The sequence below is a fragment of the Tauraco erythrolophus genome, chromosome 13 (assembly GCF_009769465.1).
Source record: "Tauraco erythrolophus isolate bTauEry1 chromosome 13, bTauEry1.pri, whole genome shotgun sequence".
NCBI lineage: Eukaryota > Metazoa > Chordata > Aves > Musophagiformes > Musophagidae > Tauraco > Tauraco erythrolophus.
Window position 1 is genome coordinate 11,351,354 of NC_141477.1, and position 27,938 is coordinate 11,379,291.

Sequence of the window (27,938 nt, forward strand, 5' to 3'; positions counted from 1 at the left end):
CCTCTGTAACCCTCCCTTTCCTCACCTTGCTGCTGGACACAGGCCAGGACACCGAGCCAACTGGGTTCTGCAGCAGAGCTTACCACTGCTCTTGTCCTCCCTTTCCTTTTGTTTTTTCCTCTACTCCTGACACTGCCACCCCAGAGGAAGAGAGGGGGAGTTTCTTGCTCACTCGCTCCTGTTTACACAAACCCGCTCGAGTGAATCCTCTCCTGATGTCTTTGAGAAACTACAGCACTCTGAGTGAGCCCGTGGGTGCTGGCTTTAAATCGTCATCTTCTGTGGATTACAATAGCTGGATGAGAAGATAAATTTTTTCTCTCTTCTTTCCTTTCTCATTCCTTCCTTTTCACTTCTCCTTCTGAAGCCGGAGCAGTTCCCAGCTGGTGGGCACAATGCTGGTGGGAGCCCTGAGCAGCCTCCTGCTCCTCTGCCTGGTTGACGAGGGCATCAGCAAAGTCAAGAGATACTATATTGGTGCAGTGGAGACTGCCTGGGATTACATGCACAGCGACCTTCTCTCCGTGCTGCAAGCACCTGCACGGTAAAGTTCTTTCTATTGCAATTCCAGCACCCTCCTGTTGGTGTTCTTCCACCCTGGCATGCACAGTGCTGTGAGCCTGGGTCCAGGTAGGCAGATGTATGGGGACAACTTGTCAGGGTGGGCTCACTGAGCTGCTGGTACAGCTGGGAATGGGTGTTTCTGTGCAATGAGGAGCAACTAAATGCAACCTCTGATAATGCACAGGTGAAATAAATCTGCAGAGAGATATGCAGACCTGCTCTGCACTGCTGCTCTGTGCTGCTTTATCTTAATGCTCTTTGCTTGTGACCCTTTAAAGTCTGTGCCAAGAGCTGTTTCTCCAGCTTGTGGTCTGCATCCTGGGAGCTTTGGGGACGTGTGATAGGAGATGGCATCCTGTGCCTCCCTTCCTCAGGGCTGCAGAGGTTGGCTGTGCCTCCTGACATAACTAGGAGCAGTTAAAGGCTCTCCACTGTGTCTGGCCTTGGTAAAACCCAGCTTTAGTTATTTGTATGTTTGTGTACATTACAATGCTGGGGCTGAAACTTTTTTCTTTAGGAAATGAAAATAATTTTTAGTTTTTGGGCAAAGAATGGTGTTTTTACTCAGTGACAAGAGAGAGGAAGGCATGGTGGTTTTGCCCAAACACTTTGGATTAGGAAGGAAAAGTGGCAGTTGCATTGCTCGGACATCAGAATGGTGTCTGGAGACGCAGCTGCTTTGGACATGCACCACTGTGCATGGGCTGTTCTGAGCTCAGTATGGGGAGCAGAGCTGAAGAGCTGCATCCCTTGTGGATCAATCCGTACCCCTTCCCTCTGCCCTGCTGTCACATCCCCTTCCCCGGGCTCCGTGCTGAGGCGATGTTAGCCCACGGCCTCGTCTCAGACCCACGCTGGCTTGACAGCAAGGAGTTGTGGTCAGGTATGGGAAACTGGACTCTGGTGATGACCCAGGTCAGCCTGCCATAGTCACTGTATCAAAGTTACGTTGTTTTAGCCCTGCTTTGGTTACTTCAATAGGAAAACTGCCTCCAGCACCCCCTGCTTCACTAATGTCGCCCCCCCGCCCTCCTTTTACTAATGTTGCACTCAGATACATTAGGCTACAGTGGAGGTGAGGTCACTCACGCTGTTAATTTAACTCTTTGGCTTTCCATTTCAGGTCTGGCTTTAATGACATGCTTGCACACTGTTTCTGGCCCAGGAATGATACAGGGAGCTGGCTCTGCCCTAGGGACAAGCAGGGCACCAGTAGTCAGTCTGAGGTCACTCGTCCTTTTCTAAAATGGGGAACTTCGGCTTTCCCAGAAGAGCTTGGTGGTGTGCAGTGTGCCCTACCCAGAGAGATAAGGCACACCTGGGCAGCCTGGCTCCCTGGGGAGTCGTGATGGGAACTGGGGCTTGCTTGGCATGGTTGTTCACAGCTGGATGACAGTGTCTTTTCCCTAGCCCTGCAGCATCAGCCTGGTTCCCCTCGTGTGGGGAAGGCACAGGAAAATAGCCAGGCTGGGGAGAAGGGGCATGCAGGAATGTGCCAGGAAAGCGTAGCAGGAGCAGAGCTGCCGCTGAAATTGAGGTGCCTCCAATCTGTGCATAAGGTGTCTTCTGCTCCACCCGTTATCCCTTGTGGTACCAGCATCTCATGGCAGCCCCCAAGGGTGCACCTCCAGGCAGTGTCTCCAAAACCCCTGTATGTATCCAGTGGTTTCTCTGGCATGTTTGTGGAAAGCTCTGCCAAATGAATGGGCTACAGCACACCAGGCCAGAGCTGCTTACACCTTTCCCATGATTTCAGTTTCTCTTCCTCCCAAACACAACCCTATCAGCAGAGTCAGAGCTAGGACTAGAACGACCTGTGATGGCCCCAGAGATCTCTGCTCCGGCTCGGAGCTGGCAGTCATGTAGCAGCAGCAGCCCGTGTTTGAGTTCTTCGGCGGTGCAGTGTTTACCTTGTCCATCTCCCGGCTCTGAGATGAACAGATAGTGCGGCTAACAATGCTGATTGAAGGCGCCAGGAACCTATCTCCCTGCCTTGGCTTCAGCTACCCTTGACATAGGAAGTCCACGGGGAACCCAAGTGCAGAGGACTATCCAGAAGCACTTGGATCAGATGTCCCTGTGCCAAACTCTGTCTCCTCATCCCCTGCAAAGGCTTTGCTGTGCCAGCTGGGACCTAGCACTGATGTCACGACATCTTCTCCTAGCCATGCCTCTGCATGCCAGCAAAATCTCCCTGGCTCCGCAGGATTTCTGCCTTGTTTACCACAGAATTAGCAGGACCAGACCTTCATATGTCAGGGATGAGATTCCTTGAGTTAGAGATTAAGGCACAGCTTCCCCACAGTGGAAAGCCCAGTGCCAGCAACCCCATGGCATTGCTGCCTTCCAGCATGAGGTCACGCTAGAGAGCAAAGTTTGGTCTAGAGCCTACTGCCATCAAGCAAGGAATGATAACAACTCGAAGGCAAAGTCAGCTGAATGATAACAACTCCAACAAAGTCAACTGAAGCCATGTCTGCTAGGGGCTTCCTGCCAGCCTGAACACGGGGTTCTAGCCATGGTGGGAAAGGCTGGAGGTGGGCATGCATGGCTTTTTTTGCGTGCTCATCCTGCTCTGGCCCCAGGAGGGTGAACCGTGAACTCCTACTCTCCCCACAGTATTCTCCAGCTGCAGGTGGCTTCCAGCCAGCAGCGTGGGGGTGAGTGTGCGTCACCGCTTCCTAAATTTGAGTCACTGTGGCTCCTTCCTCTTCCTCTTGAGGAAGAGTCACAAAAGGAACCACTGCTTGAATGAAGGCTTAGTCAGAGGGGAATCTCCTTGCTTCTTCAGAGAGAAGAAAATACCACCTGTTTTTTGCAAATAAAACAAGACTGGAAGCAGCTTATCTGATTACTGGAAATGGTCTCAGTCCTGAGGCTGATAAGCCAGCCTCTAAAATCCCTGGAGAAATTAATGGGTTTTGTTATCATAATTCCTGGATTCCTTCTGGAAAATGAATTTGTTAAACTGCTTATAGAAAGAAAATGGCCAGTGGAGGTAAGTGTAGCAAAAAATGTGTTCAAGGCTCCTTTATGCTTCTGCTGCAAGGAGTAGTTTTTTAGGGGCTGGCTGTAAACTCCAGTTTGGTCAGAAAAGAAACAAATGTGGGGACATTGCTCAGACTGTGGAGCAAACTGCTGTGACCTGCCATGCAGCCCAACACAGTTTCTTTCCGAGGGAGGATGCTCAAGGTTATGTGTGATGTCATGTGTCTGCCACTCCTGAACGTGCTGGGGATGGGGTGGGGCGCAGCTGCGGGACAGAGGCCAACATGGCACTGCTATCGCAGCACTCTCAGTGCCCCGGGTCTCCGCTGGTGGGGAAGCACAAAGTCAGGAAAGGCACAAGACAGGAGGCTGGCAGTGATGCCTATGGCTATGCCCACTCCCATCTGCAGCTGGGTACAACGCTGTGCCTCCTGCCGTTATGTCTTCTTTCATTGTGACTAACACTGTGACATTGATCATTGCCACATTGTCATCCTTGAGCTGAGAAAAACATTTCCAAACACACCTTAGGGTTGTCAGGAAACCCAAAGTACACAACAGGGTGAGTGACCTCTGGAGCCAGCATGGCACAGGCAAGAGGATGGCTGCTGCCCATCCATGGATGGGGTTGTGCAATCAGCCTTGGCTTTTTCTTCCTCCTGCAGCATGTCGGGGCACCTGGGCCCACGGCTCCCCACACCTGGTGTTTCTCCCCAGTACAGGAAGGCTGTGTTTGTGGAGTACCCTGATGCCTCGTTCACACAGCCCAAGCCCAAGCCAGCATGGATGGGTAAGAAGCACCTGCAGCGTGGTGAGCCCTAGTTCTCTTTGACAGCAGCCAACTGTTCCTGGGTTGGGGGCTGGCAGCTCCTTGGCTAGGAATGGGAAAGCACCTGGCTAGAGTCCCAGTACAGCAGGGCTGCTGGGGAGCCTTGCTGGTGCCGGAGCTGTTGATGCTGCCATGCTACATGAGGGACAACCGCTAATTGTGCAGGTGGAAAGCCCAAACCCTTTGGGGCCCGTGGCTGGGTGTGAGATGCCTGACCCCTGCTGCCTGACTCTGGTGTCTTCTCTCCTTCAGGTCTTTTGGGCCCCACTATCCAAGCAGAAGTCTATGACACGGTGGTCATCATGTTTAAGAACCTGGCCTCCCGCCCGTACAACCTCCATGCCGTTGGAGTCTCCTACTGGAAAGCGTCAGAGGGTAAGTCAGCCAATAGCCAGGTGCTGCAAGCCTTGTGCCGTGCATCCCGCTCTGCTGCCTGCCAGGAAGGAGCACATCCCTCCCTGACCCTGCGATTCATATGAATCTATGTGAACAGACAGTCACGGAGATGCCTTAGCCTGGGGGAACAACAAGACCATGTCCAGCCCAGAAATGTGCTGAGATGAGCAAACCTGTATCAGTTATAGAGGTAATACATAGGTTAAACCAGAGGTCTGGATGCTTAGTGCTAGGAAGACTGTGCCCTCCAGCACCAGGGCACATGGTGGGTGCACAGCAAGTGCAGAGCAAGTCTCCAGCACAGCTCTGCTCACTGCCCTGAGACCAGCCATCACCGGTGGGAGCTGGGCTGGGCCTAGGGGCTGGGGTGGAGAAAGGCTGTGCTCCGGGTTGGGGAAAGAGGTATTTCTGTAGCCACAGTGTGTTTGGGATGAGCCTCCACTGAAATGTGTCTGTTCCTTTGGCTTTAGGTGCAGGGTATGAAGATGAGACCAGCCAGCAGGAGAAGGAGGGTGACAGGGTGGATCCAGGAAAGACACACACATACATCTGGGAAATCCAGCAAAACCAAGGCCCAATGGATGGCGACACACTATGCTTGACCCACTCCTACTCCTCCAACACCGACAGTGTGAAGGATATCAACTCTGGTTTGATCGGTGCCCTGCTGGTGTGCCGACCTGGTAAGGACAGTAGAGGATGAGGACAGGTCACATGCAATCATGAACTGAAAAGCAGAAAAATCAAAGATGCCTTCCAGTGGCTGAACATGGCAGTGGAGTCAGTAAGTTGTGGTCTACAACAGTACTTTTAGGGTTTGGCCCTTTCCTCAAAGAGTCTTTCCCAGTGCAGGAGCCAAACACACTTTGGATTTCCCTTCTGGTGAGAAATCAGTTGCTTCTTTCCTGTGCAATATTTCAGACCACAGCTGAAATCTTCTACCTTTTATCTGGACCTTATCTATCCATAAGGTAAATTGCTATGGAGGCATAAATTATGGACTCACGGAATGGGCTGGGCTGGAAGGGACCTCAAAGATCCTCTAGTTCCAACTCCCCTGCCATGGGCAGGGAAACCCTCCACTACACCAGGTTGCCCAAAGCCTCATCCAACCTGGCCTTGAACACTTCCAGAGATGGGGCATCTATAACTTCTCTGGGCAACCTGTTCCAGTGCCTCACCACCCTCAATGTAAAAAATTTCTTTCTTATATCTAATCTGAATCTGCCCTCTTTCAATTTAAAGCCATTTACCCTGTCCTATCACTACACACCCTTGTAAAAAGTCCCTCCTCAGCTTTCCTGTAGGCCCCCTTTAGGTACTGGAAAGCTGCTATAAGATCACCCCGGAGCCTTCTCTTCTCCAGGCTGAACAGCCCCAACTCTCTCAGCCTGTCTTCATAGCAGAGGTGCTCCAGCCCTCAGATCATCTTTGTGGCCTCCTCTGGATCCGCTCCAGCAGCTCCATGTCCTTCTTGTGTTGCGGACTCCAGAGCTGAACACGGTATTCCAGGTGGGGTGTCACGAGAGCAGAGTAGAGGGGCAGAATCACTTCCCTCGATCTGCTGGCCACGCTCCTTTTGATACAGCCCAGGATACGGCTGGCTTTCTGGGCTGCCAGCGCACATTGCCGGCTCATGTTGAGCTTCTCATCCACCAGCACTTCCAAGTCCTTTTCCTCAGGGCTGCTCTCGATCCATTCTCCGCCCAGCCTGTACTTGTGCATGGAATTGCCCCAACCCACGTGTCGGACTTTGCACTTGGCCTTGTTGAACTTCATGAGGTCCTCACAGGCCCACCTCTCCAGCCTGTCAAGGTCCCTCTGAATTTTTGTCTTTCAGAGCTTCACTAAGCTTGGATCAGTAAGTGTCAGCCAGGGTGCTTTGTCAAAAAGGGTTTTGTTGGAAGAAATAGAGGGGAGTTTGTATCAGCAGGGGTTAAGGATCAGGCAGGAGAGAGGCAAGACACCTAGGGCACTGCCTGGTCCACGACACCTGTGCCTGCTCTCCTTCCTTCAGTAAACACTGGAGGTGCTGGAATCCTACCTGTTAATACTTGCTGGGTGCAAGGCACTGAGAAGTGTACCTAGGGTGAGACTGGTCATCCCTGGTTGAGCCATCTCCTGGAAGCAGTTGTCTGGACCCCTCTATAGTCACTGGAGAGGAATGAGTGCAAGTCATGTTCCAGGGCACTGTCTGCAGGCTCCAGTGATTCACCAGGAGCAGTTTCTCCACAAGTGCAAGTGCAGACAATGGTGCTGATGAAGGGGCTAGATAAAATGGGCTCTTGCAGGTGACTAAGTGAAGACAGTAAGACTGAGAGCCTGCAAGGGGAAAGCAGCACAAACTGACATTTCAATGCCTTCTGAGGGCAGCTGCCTCTCAACCATGGGCTTTCGGGGACTGCAAGGCTGGAAACAAGGCTGTGCCAGTCTTGAGACATGACAAAAGCAATCCACAGCCTGGCCTTGATTTACCAGTTCTCGGAGGGCACAAAGGGAATTCCCTGGGGAGATGAGCATGCTGCTTGCTGACTTGTAATGAGATCCATCCCATGGCATCTTGCAGGGACCCTGGCAAGTGATGGGAACGAGGACATGCAGCAAAAGTTTGTGATGCTCTTCGCAGTGTTTGATGAAGGTAACTACCCTGCCGACTGGTGTCAGACCCTGAATTCAGCCTGATTTGGTGCGCACGTTTTGGCCATGGTGTGAGCTCCCACTCTGCCTCCCAAGGGTTTGAGCCTTTTACAGGCCCTGCAACCAGTGCTCCTGGTGAAGTACTGCCACTCCTTCTGTGTCTCAGGCGCAGGGAACTTGCAGCCGCCTCAGCTCTCCTCTCCCATGCCCTGGCCTTGTTCCCATCACGCAGGCTAAAGCTGTGGGGAAATAATGCTCTCTCATGTGCAATGGTCACCACCACATTGATGCAGAGTTGTGGCCAGGCCTGCTGTGGATTTCCAACAGGTACCACACATCTGATCTCCCAGGATTTTGGCTTTCATATTTTCACAACAGTGGGAAGGTTTCTTTTTTCTTAGAAATGCTCTCAAGTGAAAGCTCACTTGCATCCTCCTCTCTCCACAGGGAAAAGCTGGTACTCTGAGACTGGTTCTGCAACAGCTCCCCTGCCACACAACAGGCCAGAGATGCACACCATCAATGGCTACATCAATGGCTCACTGCCTGGTGAGTACTGGTGTGCTGGGGACAGGGATAGAGGACATGGGAGGAGTAGGAACAGGGGTGTAGCCAGGTCTATAAACTCAAGGTAGGTTGTGAAAGGATGTGAGAAGGCACATCAAGAGAAGTTTCCAGGTGATGGATCTGTTGGGCTGTTTTCACCCCAGGGGACTATCACATCCTCAACTCCTTGATCTGCCTTGCCCATTTACAGTGAGGCAGGACCTGTTTCTGTTGCTGACCTCCTTACAGCTGACCTCCTCAGAGGTCTCCAGGAATAGTGCTGGTAAAAAAGAGTTTTATCTCTAGTAGCCCTGTGAATGATGCTGGAGGTAGCATTTAGGGGAAAATTCAGCGCTCACTAGGCTGGCTCTAACAACACACCTCTGTAGGATTTGGGGAATAGAATCATAGAATTATTTAGGTTGGAAAAGACCCTTAAGATCATCAAGTCAAATCATAAACCTACTACTGCTAAGTCCACCACTAAACCATGTACTGAAGTGCCACATCTTTCAAATAATGGCAGGGATGGTCACTCAACCACTTCCCTGGGCAGCCTTTTCCAGTGTTTAATAAATCTTTCAGTGAAGAAATTTTTCCTAATATCTAATCTAAAACCCCCCTGGTGCAACTTGAGGATATTTCTTCTTGCCTTATCACTTGTTACTTGGGAGAAGGGACTGACACCCACCTTGCTACAACTTCCTTTCAGATAGTTGTAGAGAGTGATAAGGTCTCCCCTCAGCCTTCTTTTCTCCAGAAAAGCAAAAGAAAAGGTTGTTGGTGGTCTCATTGAAGAGAAAAGTTAGCGTTTCCTGATGTTCTTCTTGGAGAAGGTCAAGAGCTGCTTGAGAGTGAAGAATCTCCAAGGAAAATTGGGAAACACTGTCAGGAGAGTGACAGTGTTTACCATTAGCAACCTGGTGCTAATGAACCACACCCTGAAACCTCCCACCTGGGTCTGGCTGTTCTCCAATAAAAGGCAAAAGCAAAACTTCCCTGAATTCCCTGTCCTGGTGAATCAAAGGAGCTTAAGAGCTAAGTAGAATCTGGTGGTCAGCCACTGTGTCTGCACAGTGGGTTTCCCCTCAAGAAGGTATCCACCTCCACCCAGCAACCTCCTGTCTGGCTGGGGTACTTGGCCTGAGAGGTGGCAATGGAGTGCTGAGGGCCTCAGGATAGAGCCTCCACCCTGTCTCCTTCTGGGCTCTTGGATCTGTTCCAGTCACCTATCGTGCTCAGGGCCAAAAACAAGTGCTTGACTCTGTATTTGACTTTCTTTGGCTTCAGCTTCCAAGAACTTGTTCTTGTTATTCATTTCCGTGCTAGATTAGAGCCCTTCAGCACACCCTGATTTCTCCCCAGGAAAATATTTTTACAATGCAGTCAAGTCCTCTCCCATTTCCTAAGGACACTGAGCTCTTTGAGTCTCTCCAAGGAAGGAATTTTCTCCAGCCTTCAAATAACCCTGGTGACCTCGTTCTTCTCTTTTGGGGATATTTCAACTATTGCTGAGGAGTCATGCCCCAGATGCAATGTTTTAGTAGTGAGATTGCCAGTGTTGGGATCAGACAAACAATTCCCCTTTCCTGTTCCTAATTCCCTTATTTATGGAGTCAAGGAGCACATCTACCTCTTTTACCACTGCATCCCATTGCGAGCTCCCATCAGCACACCTCCCAAAGCCTCCACTCTGTAAAGCTAGTCTTATCTCAGGGACATGATTTGGTCTGTGCTTCTGTTTTGCTCAGACACTCCACATTCACATGTGACTTCTCCAGCTTGAAGCCACCACCTTATGAGGCAGAGGACTCTGCTTAGCATGTTAGGCTCCGAGTCCATGACACCAAGAGCAGGGAAAAGGGATGGACGCAGTGCTGATTGCTTTCCTTCTCTCCTGGCAGGTCTTACACTGTGCCTCAAGAAGCAGGTCCACTGGCATGTGATCGGGTTGGGCACAGGGCCAGAAGTGCACTCCATCTTCTTTGAAGCCCACACATTCCTGGTGAGAGGCCACCGTCTCAGCAGCCTAGAAATCTCCCCTGCCACTTATCTCACAGCCCAGACCATGCCAGGAACAGTTGGCTGGTTTCGGATGTTCTGCCAAATACCGTCCCATCAGCAAGGTAAATTATTCTGCAAGAGCTCGGGGGAAAAGAAGTTCAGGGGATGGACCAGGCTCAGAGTTTTATGCAGTGCTGCAGCTCCAAAGCCCCTCCTGCTCCATGGTGTTACATGCACGCACAATCTGGCCTGCAATCAGGATGGCATAGGTTGACCCATTTGATGGGGACAGTAGTGGAGAGGACATCTCCCCATCAGTCTAGGGGAGTGTGCACTTGTGCTGTCATGTCGATGTGACCATTTCTGCTTGGCTTGTCTATACACAGCTGGGATGGAGGCAATTGTAAAGGTGGAGGAGTGTCTGGAGGAGCGCCTGGTGAGGATGGGAAAGCTGTCAGATGAGCCAGAGGATTACCTTGAAGAAGATGAGGAAACTTATCATGTGATCCAAGCGCGCTCTTTTGCTAAAGAGAAGCCTGTGACCTGGACTCACTACATTGCAGCTGAAGAAATGGACTGGGACTATGCCCCTGTGAAGCCAGTGTCTCTGGACAGGTGAGAGTGGGCATGTGTGCCCATAAGGCTGCTCCTTGAGGCACTCCTGCCAGCTCTTCCTTTTTCCCCCAGAAATTTATTTTCCTTGTGCCCAACCTGGACAGTTTTATTCTTCCTTATTAATGTTAACAATATGGATGCAGGACAAGGAAGGTCTTGGGGAGAAGATGAGAAGGGAGGAAGTGGCTTTGCTCCATTTTACCAAATGCCCTGCAGAGATATTTGTCTCTGAGGCATTTGTCTGCCACCCAGGTCTCTGCAGTCAGCCCCTTCTGAGCTGGCAGCAATGCCTGGTGACCCTTGTCACCCTCTAGCCAGGAGGCCCTGCACAGCCAGGACATGTGCCTGCAGTCCCAGAGTGTGGATCTCCTTGCCCTGTCTGGAAGGACCTGTCTTAGATGGTAGAAACACTTCAAGGGAGAAGTGATGCAAGTGCAATATCTCAGCAAAAGTACCTTACTTGTCATCAGTCCCAACATCACTCTGCTGACACAGGCTGTGTGAGATAGAGCTGGCTTGGTAGTGGGATCACTGGGTTCTGCCCTAGACGAGAATCCCAGCTAGCAGCCACTGGACCAAAGCACGTGGGACAGAAATCCCTACCTGCAGCCCCACCAGCAGGGTAAGCCAAAGGAGGTCCTCTTGGGCCTAGGGCTGGCGTTGCTCCTGGGGGAGCTGGGATGATCAAGAAAAGGCAGCTGCTCTGTTGCCTTATGTCCACGTATTGGGAATGTTCCCTGACACAGGACAACCTGCCATGCTCTCAACTTTCAGTCCCCACTTCCCTCCAAGACAGGGCAGTGTCAGCCTGAGGCTCCTGCTGTGCAACATAGTTGAAGCTTTCTCCGTTAAAGAAGCACTAAATCACTTGAAACATTATTCCCCAGGATGCATATTGTGATTGCATGTATGTGTCCCCACTGCACTGGTAGTCCCCAGGCAGCTATGTAAGTCCTTGCATGATGGAAGGTCTTGCTCTGGTTCTGACAGCATCCCGCATGTGGCGGTTTGCTCTTTCTCTGCCTTGCCTGCAGAAACATCACGAGCCTGTTCTTGGAGGCTGGCCCTCAGCGGATTGGTTCGAAGTATAAGAAAGTGATGTTCGTGGAGTATGAGGATGCAACCTTCAAGAAGCGCAAGGTGTCAGATCAACTGGACAAGGGAATTCTGGGGCCTGTCATTAAGGGAGAGGTTGGAGATCAGTTTAAGGTGAGAGATATTGCTATCCACAAAGAGAGACTGAAAGGGGAAATTTCAAATCTCAGTGCTGTTCCTCCTAATAGCTCTTCGTTTGTGACTAAGGTCTGACTAAGGTGTAGCTAAGGTCTTGAGGTGTTCAATTATTTTTTATAATGTCCAAAGTTCACCAGAAAGACAGATGTTACTGAAAGCTAAAGCTAAGTACTCTCAGTTAGATCAGCACAGATGTGCAGGATGTGGCTCAGTCCCCTTGATTTGACTTTATTACAGGCGTCTTGGGAATCATGTAAATTAATCTGTGACACATGACATCCAGCGCCTTCCTCTGATGCAGGAGGGTCCTTGCATCCTTCACTCTTCTCCATCCATGTATGCTTACCATACAGTATTGGGGACCGTCACTTGTGTCTCCCCAAGTGCCTCTACTGACCACTTGACTTGTTTGCTGCTAGAATGGGGTGGTTTCCAGGAGCTTCACATTTCTGCTCCCTGCCTGGAGTTCCCTGGGCAGTTGTGGGCATGAAGCTGAAGTTAACGCCAGTGGCAAAGCCCTGACAGAAATGTTTAGAGAAATAAATGAAGGGCTTCATGCAGTGAAGTGGAAAGCTATTGACTGCTATGCATATTTACTCTCTTGGTCCTTTGAGGCCTCCTGGATTGACAGACATCTTCTGTCTCATATGCAAAGTGAGACTAAAGACTTTCCCTTTAATAAATTTTATATTTTCATGCCTTCCTTAAAATGGGCACTTCCCAAAAAAAAAGATGGGCAGTGTAGACTGATAGAGAAATAAAGACACTTTTTCTATTCTGACTCCTACTTTGTGGTCCCAGATACATCCGGCTTCCTCCCCATTGGACGCTGGCAGGTAGACAATCCCAGAGCACCACTCCCCGTCATTTCCCTCCCTGCAAGAACACTGAGGGCAGCCTCGAGGGCTCACAACGTTCAGAAAGCATTAAATATTCCCACTGGCTGTCCTCATTTTAGATCGTGTTCAGGAACCTGGCAAGCCGACCATACAACATCTACCCTCATGGCCTCACCAACGTAAGCTCATACCACTCCTTGAAGCCCTCTCAAGGTAAGGCAGGCCACAAGAGTTTGGGACATCACTTGGCCATTGTTATTCTTATGGGCCAAGAGAGCTTGCTGCAGCTCGTAGTAAGCCTGGTTGTTCAACCCATCCATTCAAGTGCCTAAGCCCTGAAATCCCAGAGATGATGACGACTCGATTCATGTGCCCCTTGGTGCCATGTAACCCTGTCTTTAAGGAAGGCTTGGGTGATGGCTGGAAGAAGGAGCATTATCAACCAGGAAGCTGGGACCATGTTGTCTAGTCCATCCTGGAGCCCTTCACTTTTTGATGAGGCAGGAACCGCCCTGGTGATCCTGCCTGTTTTTGCCAGTTTGCTTACAGTCCTCATTCCCTGGGCTCCCCACTGCCCAACTTTAATATGAGGGATTTATCCCCCTCTCCCAGCATCGTGGTTTTTGCTCCAAGGTTGTTGAACTATCATGTCCCCTTCCCAGAACTTCTTTCATCCCCTGCTGGCATGCTTCTAGGATCGTGACTTGTGCAAGGCCATCCCACCAGGGCAAAATTATGCCCCATCCCTCTACCCTCCTCCTCTCCGACCTTTTGGGTACATCACAATGTTGGGAGCAATTGCAGAGGCTGAAGAAAAGCTCCTCTGCTGCAGCAGAGATGGCAGCCGCCAAGGAGTTCAAGTTCACTAAGGAGCAAACTAGGTCAGCTTTGTTACCTGTTACTATTTAAAGTTTTCCTTCAGGAGAGTCAAAAGGGCAAGGTGGCCCATTGGCTGGCAGAACTAAAGGAGCCGAGCCACACAGAAGAGCTGGGAGACCTGCCCCTGCTCCTCCATCAACATCCTTAGCCGAATATGGCTCGCCAGCTTTGCCAGCAATTCAACTCTGTAAAAGTGGGCGAGTCGTGTTCCTGGAGCCACAGAGACGATGGTCTTTAAGGGAGTATAAATAAAAGGAGCTATTCCTACCCTGACTGGAACATGAGCTTTGAAAACCATGCTCTTACAGTGGCTCAGCTGGGCACTTGGAGCAAAGAAAAGTCTTTTCCTAAGGCTATGTCAGTGCAAGATCCTGCTGAATACTCAGAGGATTTATTTGCATTTGAGTTTTCCTTCTGTTCCTTCCAGATCTTCTCTTTGCTTTTCTCATAGTCTAGCTGTATTTGCTTAAAAATCTCTTTATTTGCTTTGTTTTTCACTCAGTTCCGCCCTGCCCAGCTCTGTACCTTCATCTGCAAACTCCTCTAGGAAGCCCAACACAGCTGAAACTGAGTAAATTTTCCAGTTTGCAGGAGTTTTAAGGGCTTTCAAAATTAGGCACATGCCTCTCCATCCTCACCTGGTCCCAGGGGCTCCTTTTGTCTAGATCACCTTTCCATGCAAGCAGCCAGTGTGCTGTTCCAGGGTGGGTGTGAGGCTCGGTAGTTTTCTATACAACTTGTTTGGTCAGGAAACCTCGTTTCTGAGGGCTTTTAAAAAGTGGGATCACCTTTTGCAGAAGCAGCCCAGACCTAACTGATTTGCCCTTGGGCTGTGTGTTGCCAGATAAGGATGTGAAAGACATTCCTATCTTCCCTGGCCAGTCATTCACCTACAGCTGGAGGGTCACCACTGAGGATGGGCCAACTCAGGCGGATCCTCGCTGCCTCACTCGTTTCTACTACAGCTCCATCGACCAAGTCCGAGACATGGCCTCAGGCCTGATTGGTCCTCTCCTGATCTGCTTTAAGAAGTCCATGGATCAGAGGGGAAATCAGGTGGGTCTTTCCTTTGTCCCCTCAAATGCCAGGCTGAAAGGCTGGAATAACTGTGAAGGGTGAAATATTTGAGTAAAACCAAATTTGTTATGTTCTTTTCAACCCTACCATCAGTCCCAATGCCCCTGCCTTCCCCATCCTTGTATGTCCCCTTGTCTCCAAACCTGGACCCTAATTCCTGTGAAATAGCAGTAAACTGTTACCCGTGCACCCAGGCTAAGACCTGGCAGGTATGCTGGGCCCCAGGGATGCTCTGATCAGACCAGGAATAACCACTTCCCTCTCCATCTTCTAGATAATGTCAGACAACACGAGGTTGGTGCTGTTTTCAGTCTTTGATGAGAACCGCAGCTGGTACCTGGAGGAGAACATCAGGCGGTTCTGCACTGACGCAGCCCATGTGGATAAGCAGGACCCACAGTTTTATGCGTCCAACATGATGTATGGTGAGTGGTCAGCCAGTGACTCCCTGCAAAGCTCCAGCAGACAGAGGCTCATCCCTGCCCCAGGGAACAAGCAAGGAACATGCAGCAGCTTGGCAGCCACCGGGGAATCAGCTCCTGATTAAATATTTCACCTCTGCTCTCTTCCAGCTATTAATGGCTTTGTGTTTGACAACCTCCACCCAAAACTCTGCCTGCATGAAGTTGTGTACTGGTATGTCCTCAGTGTTGGGGCCCAAACAGATTTCCTCTCCATCTTCTTCTCTGGAAACACATTCAAGCACAACACGGTATTTGAGGATGTGCTTACCCTTTTCCCGTTTTCTGGAGAAACAGTCTTCATGAGTTTGGAAAAGCCAGGTTAGTAACATGGGCTATTCTATAAATCATGGGCTTGACATCACAGTGGAGATAAGCGAGCATCTTGAGCCAGGTCTCTGGTATCTGATTGCATTTTGGCAGCCCTGAGAGGAAAGGGATGCACAACCTGCTGGAACAGCAACGTGAGAGGCAATGACAAAAACATTCCAAAGCTTAAATCAAAGAAATTAAATTACTGTATTTTACTTCATTAATAGGATGCATTAAGGCCACACATGCTACCAACTCAGTAAGCTGGCCGCAGTAACATGAGCCCTGTGGACCTTGCATCTGCACCATTGGCTCTGAGCTCGGAGGTCACGGGGAGTGGCAGTGCTCTCCCTGCTGTGGGTTCAGTGGTTGGTCACAGCTTGCCATTTATCTCCACACCTTTGCAAGGATGGAAGTTGCAGCCATGGAGCAATCCTAGAAAGGATTTGCTTCAGAGTTTGGTTTTATTTCCCCCCACTCAGCATTTTTTCCTTAGCATTTGCAAAAGCTGTGCCATTAACCTTTTCCTCACTCACAGAGGAAACACAGAATTTACCATGTGATTGCAAACACTGATATGATGGTCACGAGCCCTGCACCCTCAGCCAAGCTGACAGGGTGTCTAGATACCTCAGGAAGTTTCTAAAACCCAGCCAAACACTGCGTACATTTGAGCTCTGATTTTTGCCTGCTGATCTGAAACAGGCAAGCAGCTTGACCAGCAGCAGAGCTGGTTATTACACACCTCCTCACCCAGTCTTAGCAGCTGGAGAAGAGGTGCTTGTTGCAGGGAGTAAACATGTTGCCTGAGAACGTGAGCAAGAGGCAGTCTTTTCATTTCTTTCTCGAGTGGGAGAGACATGACGACTGTGTCTGGGAAAGAGTTGTATTTGACAGCACCAGCATGTCTTTGGGGAGTGGAATATGGCAATTATGGTGATTACTCTGCTGCTGGCAATAATCCTAGAGGCTCCGTGGGTTCTCCGTGCATGATCTATTTTCACCAAGCTATTGTTGGGGCCTCACGACTGTGTGTAGCTTGCTAAGTTCTGGCAGAAAACACCAGCCCTGCTGATGGTGCTTGTCAGGACTGGCTCTGATGTTGCCAGCAACCGTGATGTCTTGTGAGTCCAGCTGTAAGATAATCTAGGCATTATGAAAACATGAAATCACTGCCATGAACCAGAGGCTGCTTGAAAATATCAGTTGTACTAGCAAGGGAGTGGCATGGGGATGGCAGCTCTTCTGATTTTCCCACTGTGGTGGGCTGATGGTGTTCTCTTGTCGTCTCTTGAGACAGGCGTCTGGATGCTGGGGTGCCTGAATCCTGATTTCAGAGACCGAGGGATGCGTGCCAAGTTCACAGTCTCACAGTGCCAGCATGAGCAATACCCTGATGGGGAAGTTTATGTGGATTTTGAGGAGGAGGGTGCCTTTGACTTCCAACCCAGGGGCTTCTCTAAAACAAAGAGATGGCGCAGGCCATGTGTGTATGAGCAAATGAAGGACGTCATCTCTTCCAGAAATGAGACAGAGGAGCCAAGGTTGTGCTTGACAGAGCCTAGGCATGGCAGCTTCCTGAGCAATGGCAAGATTTCTGATCCCCCTTCCAATGGCACGTCAACACTTTTAGAAACAATCTCACATCCACCTGCTATTTCCATGTCTTCTCTGCCAGAAACAAACTATGAGCCAGTGTCCTATGAATCCTTCCTGAAAGATGAAGAGGAATTGTCAAAAACCATCAACCAGGATGAAAGGTTTGGAGCTCTCCCACCTGAGGAACACTTGGCAAGTGTCAGTGGAAGGGTCTATGATACTGTGAGCTCAGAAGAAGGTCAGCATTGGCTGCACCAAGCCACACCAGATGCTCTGGCACGACAGAAGGTGACAAAAATCTCAGAGGCACAGAAGTCAGTAAAAAGGATGATGGTTCAGACTGGTAGTACATTAGAGATCTTGGAAAAAGAGCCTCAAAAAACAACTTCTCATGCAACAAGCTTGTGGGACTCAATAGCTTATGCTGCTAGCAAAGCTCCTTTTCAAGAGAACAGGAGCTCATTTCACCAGAATGTCCTGGAGCACAATCTGGGACTTCAAGACATGTCTTCACAAGATGCTGAGGACAATTTGCTAAGAGAGGCTGATAAAATATATTTAGATCTACATGAGTCAAATGAGACAACCAATACAGAATTGTCTTTAAGTACTGATCATAACTTTTCCTCCACACTGGACAATCCTTCTGCATCTTCAGATGAGACAGAAGACAAGAGGACTTCTCATGCTGTGGCTCACAGTCACACCAGAGAAAGCAATTATTCATCAAATGAACTAGATGCTAGGCTGGAAAAAAGACATCACAAAGCTATTTTGCAAGACTTTTATGAATCTTTTCAAGGGAAAAATGTTTCTTTCTCAGATCTGGGACCCAGCAAAGCTACAGAAGAACAAATCCTCACAGATGAGAATAACTCCTTGCCTGCAAAAAGTAGCACAGAACAAGAAACCAGTGAACCGGTCAAAGGCACAAGCATTGTAGAAACCACCTTTGCACACACCAATGACCTTGAGCCTTCCAGCTATATAATGACGGAAGAGAGGGATGAATTAATTTTGGAGGCAGTGTTTCAAGATGCTACAGCCACCAAGGAAATGCCAGAGATGAACAGTCTTGCCTTATCTGAATCAAATGTCATGACCAATGACACAAGACTGTTCCCAAATGCTTTCTTAAACAGCCCTGAGCAGTTTTTGAGGCACAGAGATCCACCCCCAAGCACGAGTGGCCCTGAGTGGAGGTCTCGACAAGCCAGGTCACTGGAAAGCAGAGGTTTGATGCATGATCTGGGTCTTCCCAACACCAGTTGGCCTGGCAGCAGGGAGCCCCTCTCTCAGGGTAACAGAACAGAGCAGGATCCGGCCAGACAGACCCCTGAGACAGTGGTGAATAAGAAAGCCCCAGAGATGTGTGGAACTCATTCGCCTTTCTGCAGTGCTCACTTCAAAAAGAGGTCAAGCAACACTTTGTCCAAGGTGATGGTGGCCCAGCAAAGCCTGGAAGAAATATCAAACATGGTTGAGGCGACACTGCACCTGGGCAGGGATGCTCCACAGGATCTGCTTGCAGATAGTGCTGACGAGATGCATCCTGAGGGGCGGTCAAGCACAGATGAGGGTGCACAGAGTAGCAGTGAGGCAGCCCCAGCACGGTGGACGCTCCTTCCCCATGTGGAGAGCACTGGGGAGTGAGGTGGCGATGGCAGCAAGCAGCCTCAGAAATGCAGGCTGCTGCCGTGGCTGCTGACCTGGCCTCAAACTGGGACCCAGTCTCCCTGGGGGTGGTGGGTCATGCAAGGGGCTTGCAGAGCCCAGCTTTGGACGAGCTGCAGCCAGCCAGAGGTGCTCTCTGGGAGCCTCCTGGGAGCAAGCAAACTCAGGAGAGAAGCCAGATGGAGGAGGAGACAAACTCTGTGGAGCAGCTGGGGCAGTTCAGTCCTCAGCCTCAGCACCTCAAGGCCACAGAGAAATATCTGGCTGAGAGCATGTCTGGGCAAAGCCCAGAAGAAATGTCTATGAAAGCAGCCTCCAAAGACAACTATTCCCTCTCTCTAAGCAGCCCTGTTCACAACCACAGCACTACCAAAAAAACAGCCAACTATGTGCAAACCAGTCCAGATAGATTGCAGCTGTTCAGTGAGGAACATGTCCTCAGAGAGACAACGAAGAGAGAGGGCCAGGGCCTAGGAGATCCCAAGGAGGATGAAGAAAGCAACAAAACAGCTGAGAAGCAGAACCATGCCCTTGGACATAGGGAGAGCCCGGCTCTGAACAACAGGACCCATTCCAGCCCCTTGAGGCCAAAGGCTGACAAGCTGGACTACGACGAGTATGGCAACACAGAGCAAACTGTGGAGGATTTTGACATCTATGGGGAAAAGGAGCATGACCCACGCTCCTTCCAGGGGGAGGTACGGCAATACTTCATTGCAGCAGTGGAGGTGATGTGGGAATATGGAAATCAGAGACCCCAGCACTTCCTAAAAGCCATGTAAGTGTGACTGTCCCTCATGTATTCCTCCTGCACTGCATGGCATGGCTTGATGCATGAGTTGTCATGTCCTGACAGGCAGGATCACAGGTCTATGACTGTATAATCCAGCCAAGCAGCCCAGGGCAAGGATGCTCCCAGCATCTCCCCTCCATCTGGGGAGTTTTGTAACTCCATCAACCTTCAGCTTCATTGAAAGTGGGTCAGGGATGCTCTAGGTTCTGCATCACCCTTGCCCTGCAGCAGCCCTGCCATGGCTGCCCTCCCTACGGGACAGTATCACCTGACTTGCTTAACTGCCTTCACCCCAGCAGGGACCCCTGGAGTGGCAGGAGGAAGCCTTTCCAGCGGTACCGCAAGGTGGTTTTCCGAGAGTACATGGATGATTCCTTCACGCAGCCACTGGTGAGGGGAGAGCTGGATGAGCACTTGGGCATCCTTGGACCATACATCAGGGCAGAAGTAGAAGATGTCATCATGGTGAATTGAAAGTTTTCATTTCCTATAAAACCTGAAATCCACCTGTTGCTGGTTGGGCTCAATCAGAGGAAGTGCTAAGATGGGCTTGCAGGCTCTGATGGGTTCACCTTCAGAGCTCAGAGGCAGGAGCTGCCCTTTTGGCACTCTGTGTGGCACATGGATGGCACCAGATTGCGAGGCAAAGCCACCATTCAGAGGGACCTCAGTGGCTGCAGGAATGGGCTAGTAGGAACCTCAGAGTGTTCAGGTGCAAAGACCTGAACCTGTGACAGACCCAACCCCTGTAACTGTACAGCCTGAGAAGCACCTGGGCTCCATGGGGAGCCTTTTGGGTGAAGGGTTGTAAAAAGGGTAATGAGCTAAGCAAGGTTCAGTACAGCTTCTTTAAGTGCGCTATATGAGGGCATGCTTGGGCTTCCCTCACCACCAAAGGTCCTTCATCACCTATCTAAGGAAGAGGTGACAGGCTCTTCATCAGGCTCAGGACTCATATGCCTGAAGAAGTCACCTGGTTTTCACTGAAATCTTCACCAGGATAGATTCAGCACCTTTGGGCTCCAGAGACAGTAGTGTCGCTGCTCCCATGGAGCCCGGAGAGAGACTCATCCTGCTAACATGACTGGGATGCTCTTTCCACTGGGGGTCACACTGTACAGCAACAGCTTGTGGTTCAGCAGGTGTTGACCACTGCATGGGTCACAGCTGGAGGTCTAGGCACCGGGGACATGGCTGTCTTCTTCCCACCAGCTGGCTGAATTCAACCCCAGGGTCCAGGGCACTCTCAGCGCTGCACCTAGCCCCCTCCCACACTCTCTTTGCTTTGCCTTCCCTCCCGGGCAGGTGACGTTCAAGAACCTGGCCTCGCGGCCCTTCTCCTTCCACTCCACACTGCAAGCCTACGAGGAGACACAGGACTCAATGGAGGGTGGAGAGGTGGTGGAGCCCGGTGAGCTCCAGAAGTACTCCTGGAAAGTCCTGCCCCAGATGGCACCCACCACACAGGAGTTTGACTGCAAGGCCTGGGCTTACTTCTCCAACGTGGACCTGGTAGGTGCAAGCCTGCTCCATGGGGCATCCCAGGAAGCAGCGATGAGCAGTACGCCTGGTCCTGGCTGTGAGGTCAAGGCTTTTCCTATGGTTCTGTGCTGAAAGCAGCCTGTGGCTGAGTAGATTCTCAGATGCCTAATACAGTGATGAACGCATGCTGATGCTTTCATTTTGCTTCATTGGGTTTCCCCCTTTTCCCCAGTTGTACCAGCTTATGAGAATTGTAGGGAACTGGCATTCTGCAGTCCCCTCTGCTGAATTTGGCTCATGGGTTCCAATGTTAGTGGGATAGGTACTGTTGGACAGACACCACTTCTCTCAAAAGCATGTGCAAACACTTGATGCACTGCCTTTCTTAGCTAAGGGCAGAGTGAGGATCTCCCAGTTAACCCAGCACGTCCTTCCCACCCTGTACGTGCCGTGCCCTGTGCATGAGTGGATCCAAGCCAGGGAGGCAGGGCCACTGCTTTTCTTGCTGCTGTGCCACTTGCAGGCATCAGCACTGTCTCCCCTTCTAAGGCAAACCCTTCTTTCCTGGCTCCCTGGCAGGAGAAGGACCTGCACTCAGGCCTCATTGGGCCACTGATCATCTGCCGCCGTGGGGTGCTCAGCTTCGTTTTCAGGCAGCAGCTGGCTGTGCAGGAGTTCTCCTTGCTCTTCACCATCTTTGATGAGACCAAAAGCTGGTACTTCCTGGAGAACATGGAGAGGAACTGCCACCCTCCCTGCCGCATCCAGCTGGACAACCCTGACTTTAAGAGAAACCATTCCTTCCATGGTGAGGACCCTTGCCCTTGCCCTTTCCATCTGTCCTGGTTTCGGCTGCGGTAGAGCTGATTTTCTTCTTAGTAGCTGGTATAGTGCTGTTTTCAAATTTAGTATGAGAAGAATACTGATACTACACTGATGTTTTTAGTTGTTGCTAAACAGTCAAAGACTTTCAGGTTCCCAGGTGCACAAGAAGATGGGAGGCATCATATCCAGGACAGCTGACCCAAAATGACCAAAGGGGTATTCCATACAATATAACATCATGCTCAGTATATAAAGTGGGGGTGTTGACCGGGAGGGCACAATTGCTGCTTGGGAACAGGCTGGGCATCGGTCAGTGAGTGGTGAGCAATTATACTGTGCTTTGCTTGTTTTATATATTCTTTTATTATAATTGGGGTTTTTTGCTTGCTTGCTTGTTTTTCCTGTCCTATTAAACTGTCTTTATCTCAAGCTACAAGTGTTTTTCCGATTCTCTTCCCCATTCCTTCCCATGAGGGAAGAGTGACCAAGCGGCTGCATGATGCTTAGTTTCAGCTGGGGTTAAACCACGACACCATTCCACAATCTATATTGGGATGGAAAAACCCTGGAACCTTGAGCCACTCCTGACTGTTGCCTTCCCCAGCCATCAATGGCTACGTGAGTGACACACTGCCCGGGCTGGTGATGGCTCAGCAGCAACGGGTCCGATGGCACCTCCTGAACATGGGCAGCACTGAGGATATCCACTCCGTCCACTTTCATGGGCAGCTGTTCAGCGTCAGGAGTAGCCAGGAGTATCGCATGGCAGTCTACAATCTTTATCCTGGTGAGATACAGTGCGGTGCACACCGCAGCTACCGCGGCTTCATGTCCATGACCATTAGGAATTGCCAAGCCTGTGGGGGGATAGCAAGGAAGGGTGATGGATCTGGAAGAGTCTGGCTCTGGGTTTACACAGCACTTGGCACTGGGGCATTCCATTACAGCCAGTAACTTCCCTCTGCTCTCCATTCCTGGCCAGGTGTATTTGGGACGGTGGAGATGTGGCCCTCACATGCCGGAATCTGGCGGGTAGAGTGCAAAGTGGGAGAGCACCAGCAAGCCGGGATGACTGCTCTCTTCCTCGTGTACAACTTGAGTGAGTGATCCTCTTTGTGCCCTGGCGTGCTTGCTGCCATGGCCATGGCCAGCATGTTTTTGAGATCACTCCCACAGGGCTCTCAGTGTTTCCCCGGGTTGGCCCAAGTGAGGACTTCTGGATTTTCACGCTGAAAGAAGGTCACTACTTCAGCCCTTGCCACCCTACACAGCCCAGCAGAAAGCACAGAGTCAAGGACACGGTTGGGGTGAAGGCTAGGAGACCAGCTTCATTTACCTACAACTATTTGCTCTCAGAGCTCATTTTCCAAAATTGAGGGTCCCTCGACCTCCTATAAAATGTACTTACCCCAGAAACTGCATGCATATACTGGTGCCTGCCCATGCTGTCAGGAACGTTCAGTGCCCAGCTGCCTAACCACACGTCAAGAGGTAAACTGAGGCACAGAGTGACGGCAGGAGGCAGAAGGTGACACTGCCTCACTACAGGTTGATCTAACAGAAATAGTCCCAAGAGAAACTGCAAAATCCACAGGAAACCTGAGTCCATTCACCCCAGAACAACACGTTTCTACCTTACCTCTAAGCACTGGGGAGGTGGTTTGTGAGATTAGTATTTTATCATGCAGTGACAGTCTCTCTCCTCTTCCTAAAGCAGTATTAAATGTCAGCCAGAAAATGTTTCCATAAGCTAAAAATCTGTTTAAGATTTCAAATTTGCATTTTTTCCCCAGAAGCATTGCAGCGGAGATGCTAAGATCTGACGAGTTGCTAATAATAGTTATTATAGGAGACAAACAACCTTTTGCTCAGCAGATCGGAAGAGAGACACAGAGACAGGAATGTCAGGCAGACATTCCTTTAGCGACGTGACATTTGTTTTTTAAAAGACGCTGCCTAGCAACAAAAGGCACAGGAGTAAGACATGGGTATGGAAGAGACACTTGTCAGCATTGCTGGGAGATCAGAATGTGGGAATGGGAGGTCAGAGACTCAGGGACAGGAGTTTGACAAGAGGCTGGTGTGGATGATGCTGAGAACTCTCTGCTGCTGACATTGGGCTTGGGAGCAAGAACATTCAGCACCCTCAAAATTCAGAGATGCATGTGGAGGCATCTGAAACCCACCTTTTGGTGTGAGACAAATGAGCCTGGGGGCTCCTGGAGACTTGGAACTACCTCCCTGAGCCTGGAGGCTGCTAGCCAGCCTAGGATTTTCCATCAAAGGCCTTATTATCTAATCAACTCTCTCTGCTTTTCGCCCTCCTTCTCCTTGTTTGTGGTCTGCAGACTGCCAAAACTCCCTCGGCCTGGCCTCGGGCCACATTGCAGATGCTCAGATCACAGCATCGGGGCAGTATGGTGAGTAGGTGCTCTTGCTGTAAGGAAGGCAGGTGAGGCTGGGCAGCTTCATCCAGCTCAATTCATGTGCTTGCCTGCCCAAGGCTCTGCTACACTGGCTCCCTGACAGAGTCCTTCCTTCATCCGTGCACAAGTCAGTGTCCCACTCAGGACCTGGAGGTGCCTTCCCATGTCTTGCCCATCATGTCAGTGCTCTGCCACTCTGTATGTGGCTAATAAACCCTAGGGTGATCCTGAGGCCTCATCCTGTGGATGAACTTCTCACCACCTCAGGCTGGGCAGTGCCCGGGGCCAGCAGCACCCTCATACCTGTGCACTCTCCTCGCAGGGCAGTGGGCTCCTTACCTGGCCAGGCTGCATAACACCGGCTCCATCAATGCTTGGAGCACTGACTGCAGCAACGCTTGGATCCAGGTAAGAGGGGCCTTGTGGCTGGAGGCATCACTGTGCAGGACCCACACAGATGGCCAGTGTTTCCTCAGCTATGTCCTGCTATTTCCCCTGCTTCCCCTCTGGGACGGGAGCTCTGAGATCCTGGTGGCAGTTGGTCTGACCATGGTTGCTGCTGGTTCATCCTCAGTGCAGCAGAGGAATCACTTGGTGGTCTGGTTGCAGCGTTGGATTTTGCAAAAATCCCCCAAGACCTAATGAGAACAGCTCACCTCTCCAAACAGCTCTCTCCTGCCCTCTTCCAGCTGTTGGCTGACTTGTGCCTTTAGGAACAACAATTTTAGCTAGTTTCATAACCTGTGCTCAGTTACGTCATGAGGAAGCGCGTTCCATGTGTTTACCTGGCTTGCGTTTTCTGTCAGAAATGAATCTCTGACTTTTGTTCTCAGGTGGACCTTTTGCATCTCATGATTATTCACTGCATAAAAACCCAAGGGGCTCGACAAAAGTTCTCCAGCCTTTACGTCTCCCAGTTTGTTGTATTCTACAGCCTTGACGGGCAAAGGTGGAGGAAATACAAGGGGAAAGCCACCAGCACCCAGAAGGTAAGATGAATGAGTTTTGAGGAGAGTGTCTTTCCAGAATGGTGTATCTTGGGGTGATGAGAGCTAGGGAGCTCTGTACGCAAGGCAGAGATCTCCTGAGCCCCTGAGATATTTGATTAGGGCAGGAACAGTGAGCAGTCACTGTCAGGATGACTGAATCCCAGATCACAGATCTGCAAGGAACTTGCTGTCTGCATCCATCTGTCTCATTTTAAATCAATTGAGCTATTTCTTTCCATGATCTCAGGTGGCTGCAAGATCCACTGCTTAACAATATGTTGCATGTTACTTAGAGCATAAGCTGATCATTCCAGTGGGAGAAGTATCCAGAAAAGCCTCCATCATGTACACCAACTGTGCCCAAAATATTTCCCAGGTTCAAGTGTCCCAGGACTGACATTTTTCTTCTTTTTCTCCCCTCTGTTTGGTGAAAATACAAAAACATGTTCATTTGCATGAACTCCAGTTTTTTTCTCCTCCTGTTTCTCAGTGGTTCACCCTGATTTGGCCCACTCACACTTCTTTGGTTTGAATCACATCTAAAATCATTTTCCTGAGTTGTCTTTCTCTTGCTAGGATGGTGATAAGATACAGAAGTGCCAGATAGAAATGTTCTTCACTCCACTAATCCTTGCCCTGTCTAGCTCTTTTTCCACTAGTACAACAATCCTTTTTCTCCCTTTCCTTGCAGCTTTTCTTTGCAAATGTGGATGCAACCAGAGTGAAAGAAAATCACTTCAACCCTCCGATCATAGCCCGGTACATCCGCATTAACCCCACACACTACAACATCCGGACCACACTGCGCATGGAGCTCATTGGCTGTGATCTGAACAGTACGTCCCACCTCCAGATACCAAGCGCCAAAGCAGGGCCCTGATCCAGTGGAGTGCTGAGCATCAGCTCCGTGTGTTTCAGGACTCCGCAGGCAGTTGTGGAGGGAGAAGGAGGAACTTGGAGATGGCATTAAGACGTTGGGGGAACAAAGCTGGAGAATCTCATTATGGTCTTAGAGCTAGCAATACCAAAGGGAGAGGATGAGGCCAGCTCTCACCACTGCTTTTTCCTGAATCATCAGAAACCTTCAGCAGCAGCTAAGCTGATAGCTGGAGAGCTGCTGCCTCGATGTGGGGAAGCAGGGAACAAACAGAGATAGAGGTCATTGGCTTTTCCTCTAGTTTTGCCACTCCCAGGTGAGACTGCTCTGGCCCATAGCGTGGCCTGGGACAGTGGTGCTCTGGGATCCTTTCTTTAGCTTCGCACACCAGCAAGGTGGACTCTCCAGCAGCAGCAACTGTGCTGTCACCCCATGCCACAAACATGCCAGCTCCGACGCAGCTGTGCACATGCATACTCAATCACACCCTCTGCAGTGTGTCTCCCTGCCAGGTATTCTTGTCTTTCCCCTGGAGATAGCTTCTCCTTATGTCTTGGCAGAAGCACAAAATTTTTCACGTTCCTCCTAGATAAAATCTCCAGGGAGAAAAGCAGGTGGGACTAGTGGCAAGCACAGTCTGGCACTTCCCAACACAGGGGCCCTGAGCAGCACACGGACCGTGATATTGCAGCAAGGCACAGGAGAACCTGTAACCAGGGGAAGTGTATGGAGGACAGCTGGAGCACTGAGCATTCAGAAGCCATCTCCAAGATGTGTCTGTTCCCTGCTCTGACAAGCATCGCTCGTCTCTTCCAGGCTGCTCCATGCCTCTAGGAATGGAGAACAGAGGGATCCCTGACCAGTGCATCTCTGCATCCTCCTCCAGCACAAACGTCTTCTCCAGCTGGTCACCCTCTCATGCCCGCCTGAATCTGCAGGGGAGGATCAACGCATGGAGGCCAAAGGTAACCCATGCAAGGAGATCCTCAGGCAGGCAGCTGGGGCACAGGCAGGCAGGTGGGATCCCAGCAGGCAGGCTGGGTGCTTGCAGTCTCTCCTACCCTGGGCTGTGTGGAGAGTGTGTACAGCCATGTGCACCTACACACAGGCAGGAGAGTTGCCACACTCGTTTAGCACCCAGCAGCTCCAACCAGATGCCTGGTAGGGCAGGTGAAGTCCTAGGCTATAATGCAGAGATAGGTCGGCTTCAGCTGCAACGAACATGTCTTTCTCATTGCTGCTGAAGGGTTGAAGGCAGTCTGTCCTTCCCCAGAGCAACAGCCCCAGTGAGTGGTTGCAGGTGGACTTTGAAGTAACCAAGAAAGTGACTGCAATCATAACGCAAGGTGCCAAAGCTGTCTTCACCCACATGTTTGTGAAGGAGTTTGCTGTCTCCAGCAGCCAGAACAGCGTGCACTGGAGCCCAATGCTGCAGGATGGCAAGGAGAAGGTAGGCAGAGCTGCCATGGCCAGAGGCAGCCCATGGCCACCCCCAGGGCATCAAGCAGACCCCTTGGCAGCAAACATGCTCACAGGACTTTTTGCAAGAACAGTGAGCCTAGCTGTGCTTTTTCCTCCTTAAAGGGTTCCCAAGTGGTGCTTCTCTGGGTTGATTGTCCTCAAGTCATGGGCTTAATATACCAGCAGAGGAGAGCACACCCCTGATTTCTCTCTCATCTCCAGATCTTCAAGGCAAACCAAGACCACACTAGCACAGTGATGAATACCCTGGAGCCTCCCCTCTTTGCCCGCTTTGTGAGGATACACCCCCGCCAGTGGCACAACCACATTGCCCTGCGGATAGAATTCCTTGGCTGCGACACTCAGCAGGAGTACTGACAGCTGTGGGGCCAGGCATGGGAGGCACGAGCCTGAGGACCTGCATCCAGCTGG

The 27,938-nt window shown here is 50.6% G+C and overlaps 1 protein-coding gene across 1 annotated transcript; it reads left to right on the forward strand.

Moving 5' to 3' along the window:
• Positions 1-395: 395 nt before the first annotated feature.
• Positions 396-27,884, forward strand: F8 (coagulation factor VIII). Its single transcript, XM_086619949.1, is given in 28 exon segments — positions 396-544; positions 4,218-4,342; positions 4,634-4,756; positions 5,248-5,460; positions 7,344-7,415; positions 7,862-7,963; positions 9,865-10,086; positions 10,351-10,579; positions 11,614-11,788; positions 12,771-12,864; positions 14,375-14,586; positions 14,882-15,032; positions 15,180-15,389; positions 16,681-18,584; positions 18,586-18,642; positions 18,644-19,431; positions 19,746-19,911; positions 20,752-20,958; positions 21,508-21,736; positions 22,358-22,540; positions 22,736-22,852; positions 24,102-24,173; positions 24,502-24,587; positions 25,013-25,168; positions 25,860-26,004; positions 26,862-27,010; positions 27,319-27,495; positions 27,729-27,884. Coding segments are annotated over 28 exon segments (6,669 nt in total).
• The last annotated feature ends 54 nt before the right edge of the window (positions 27,885-27,938 follow it).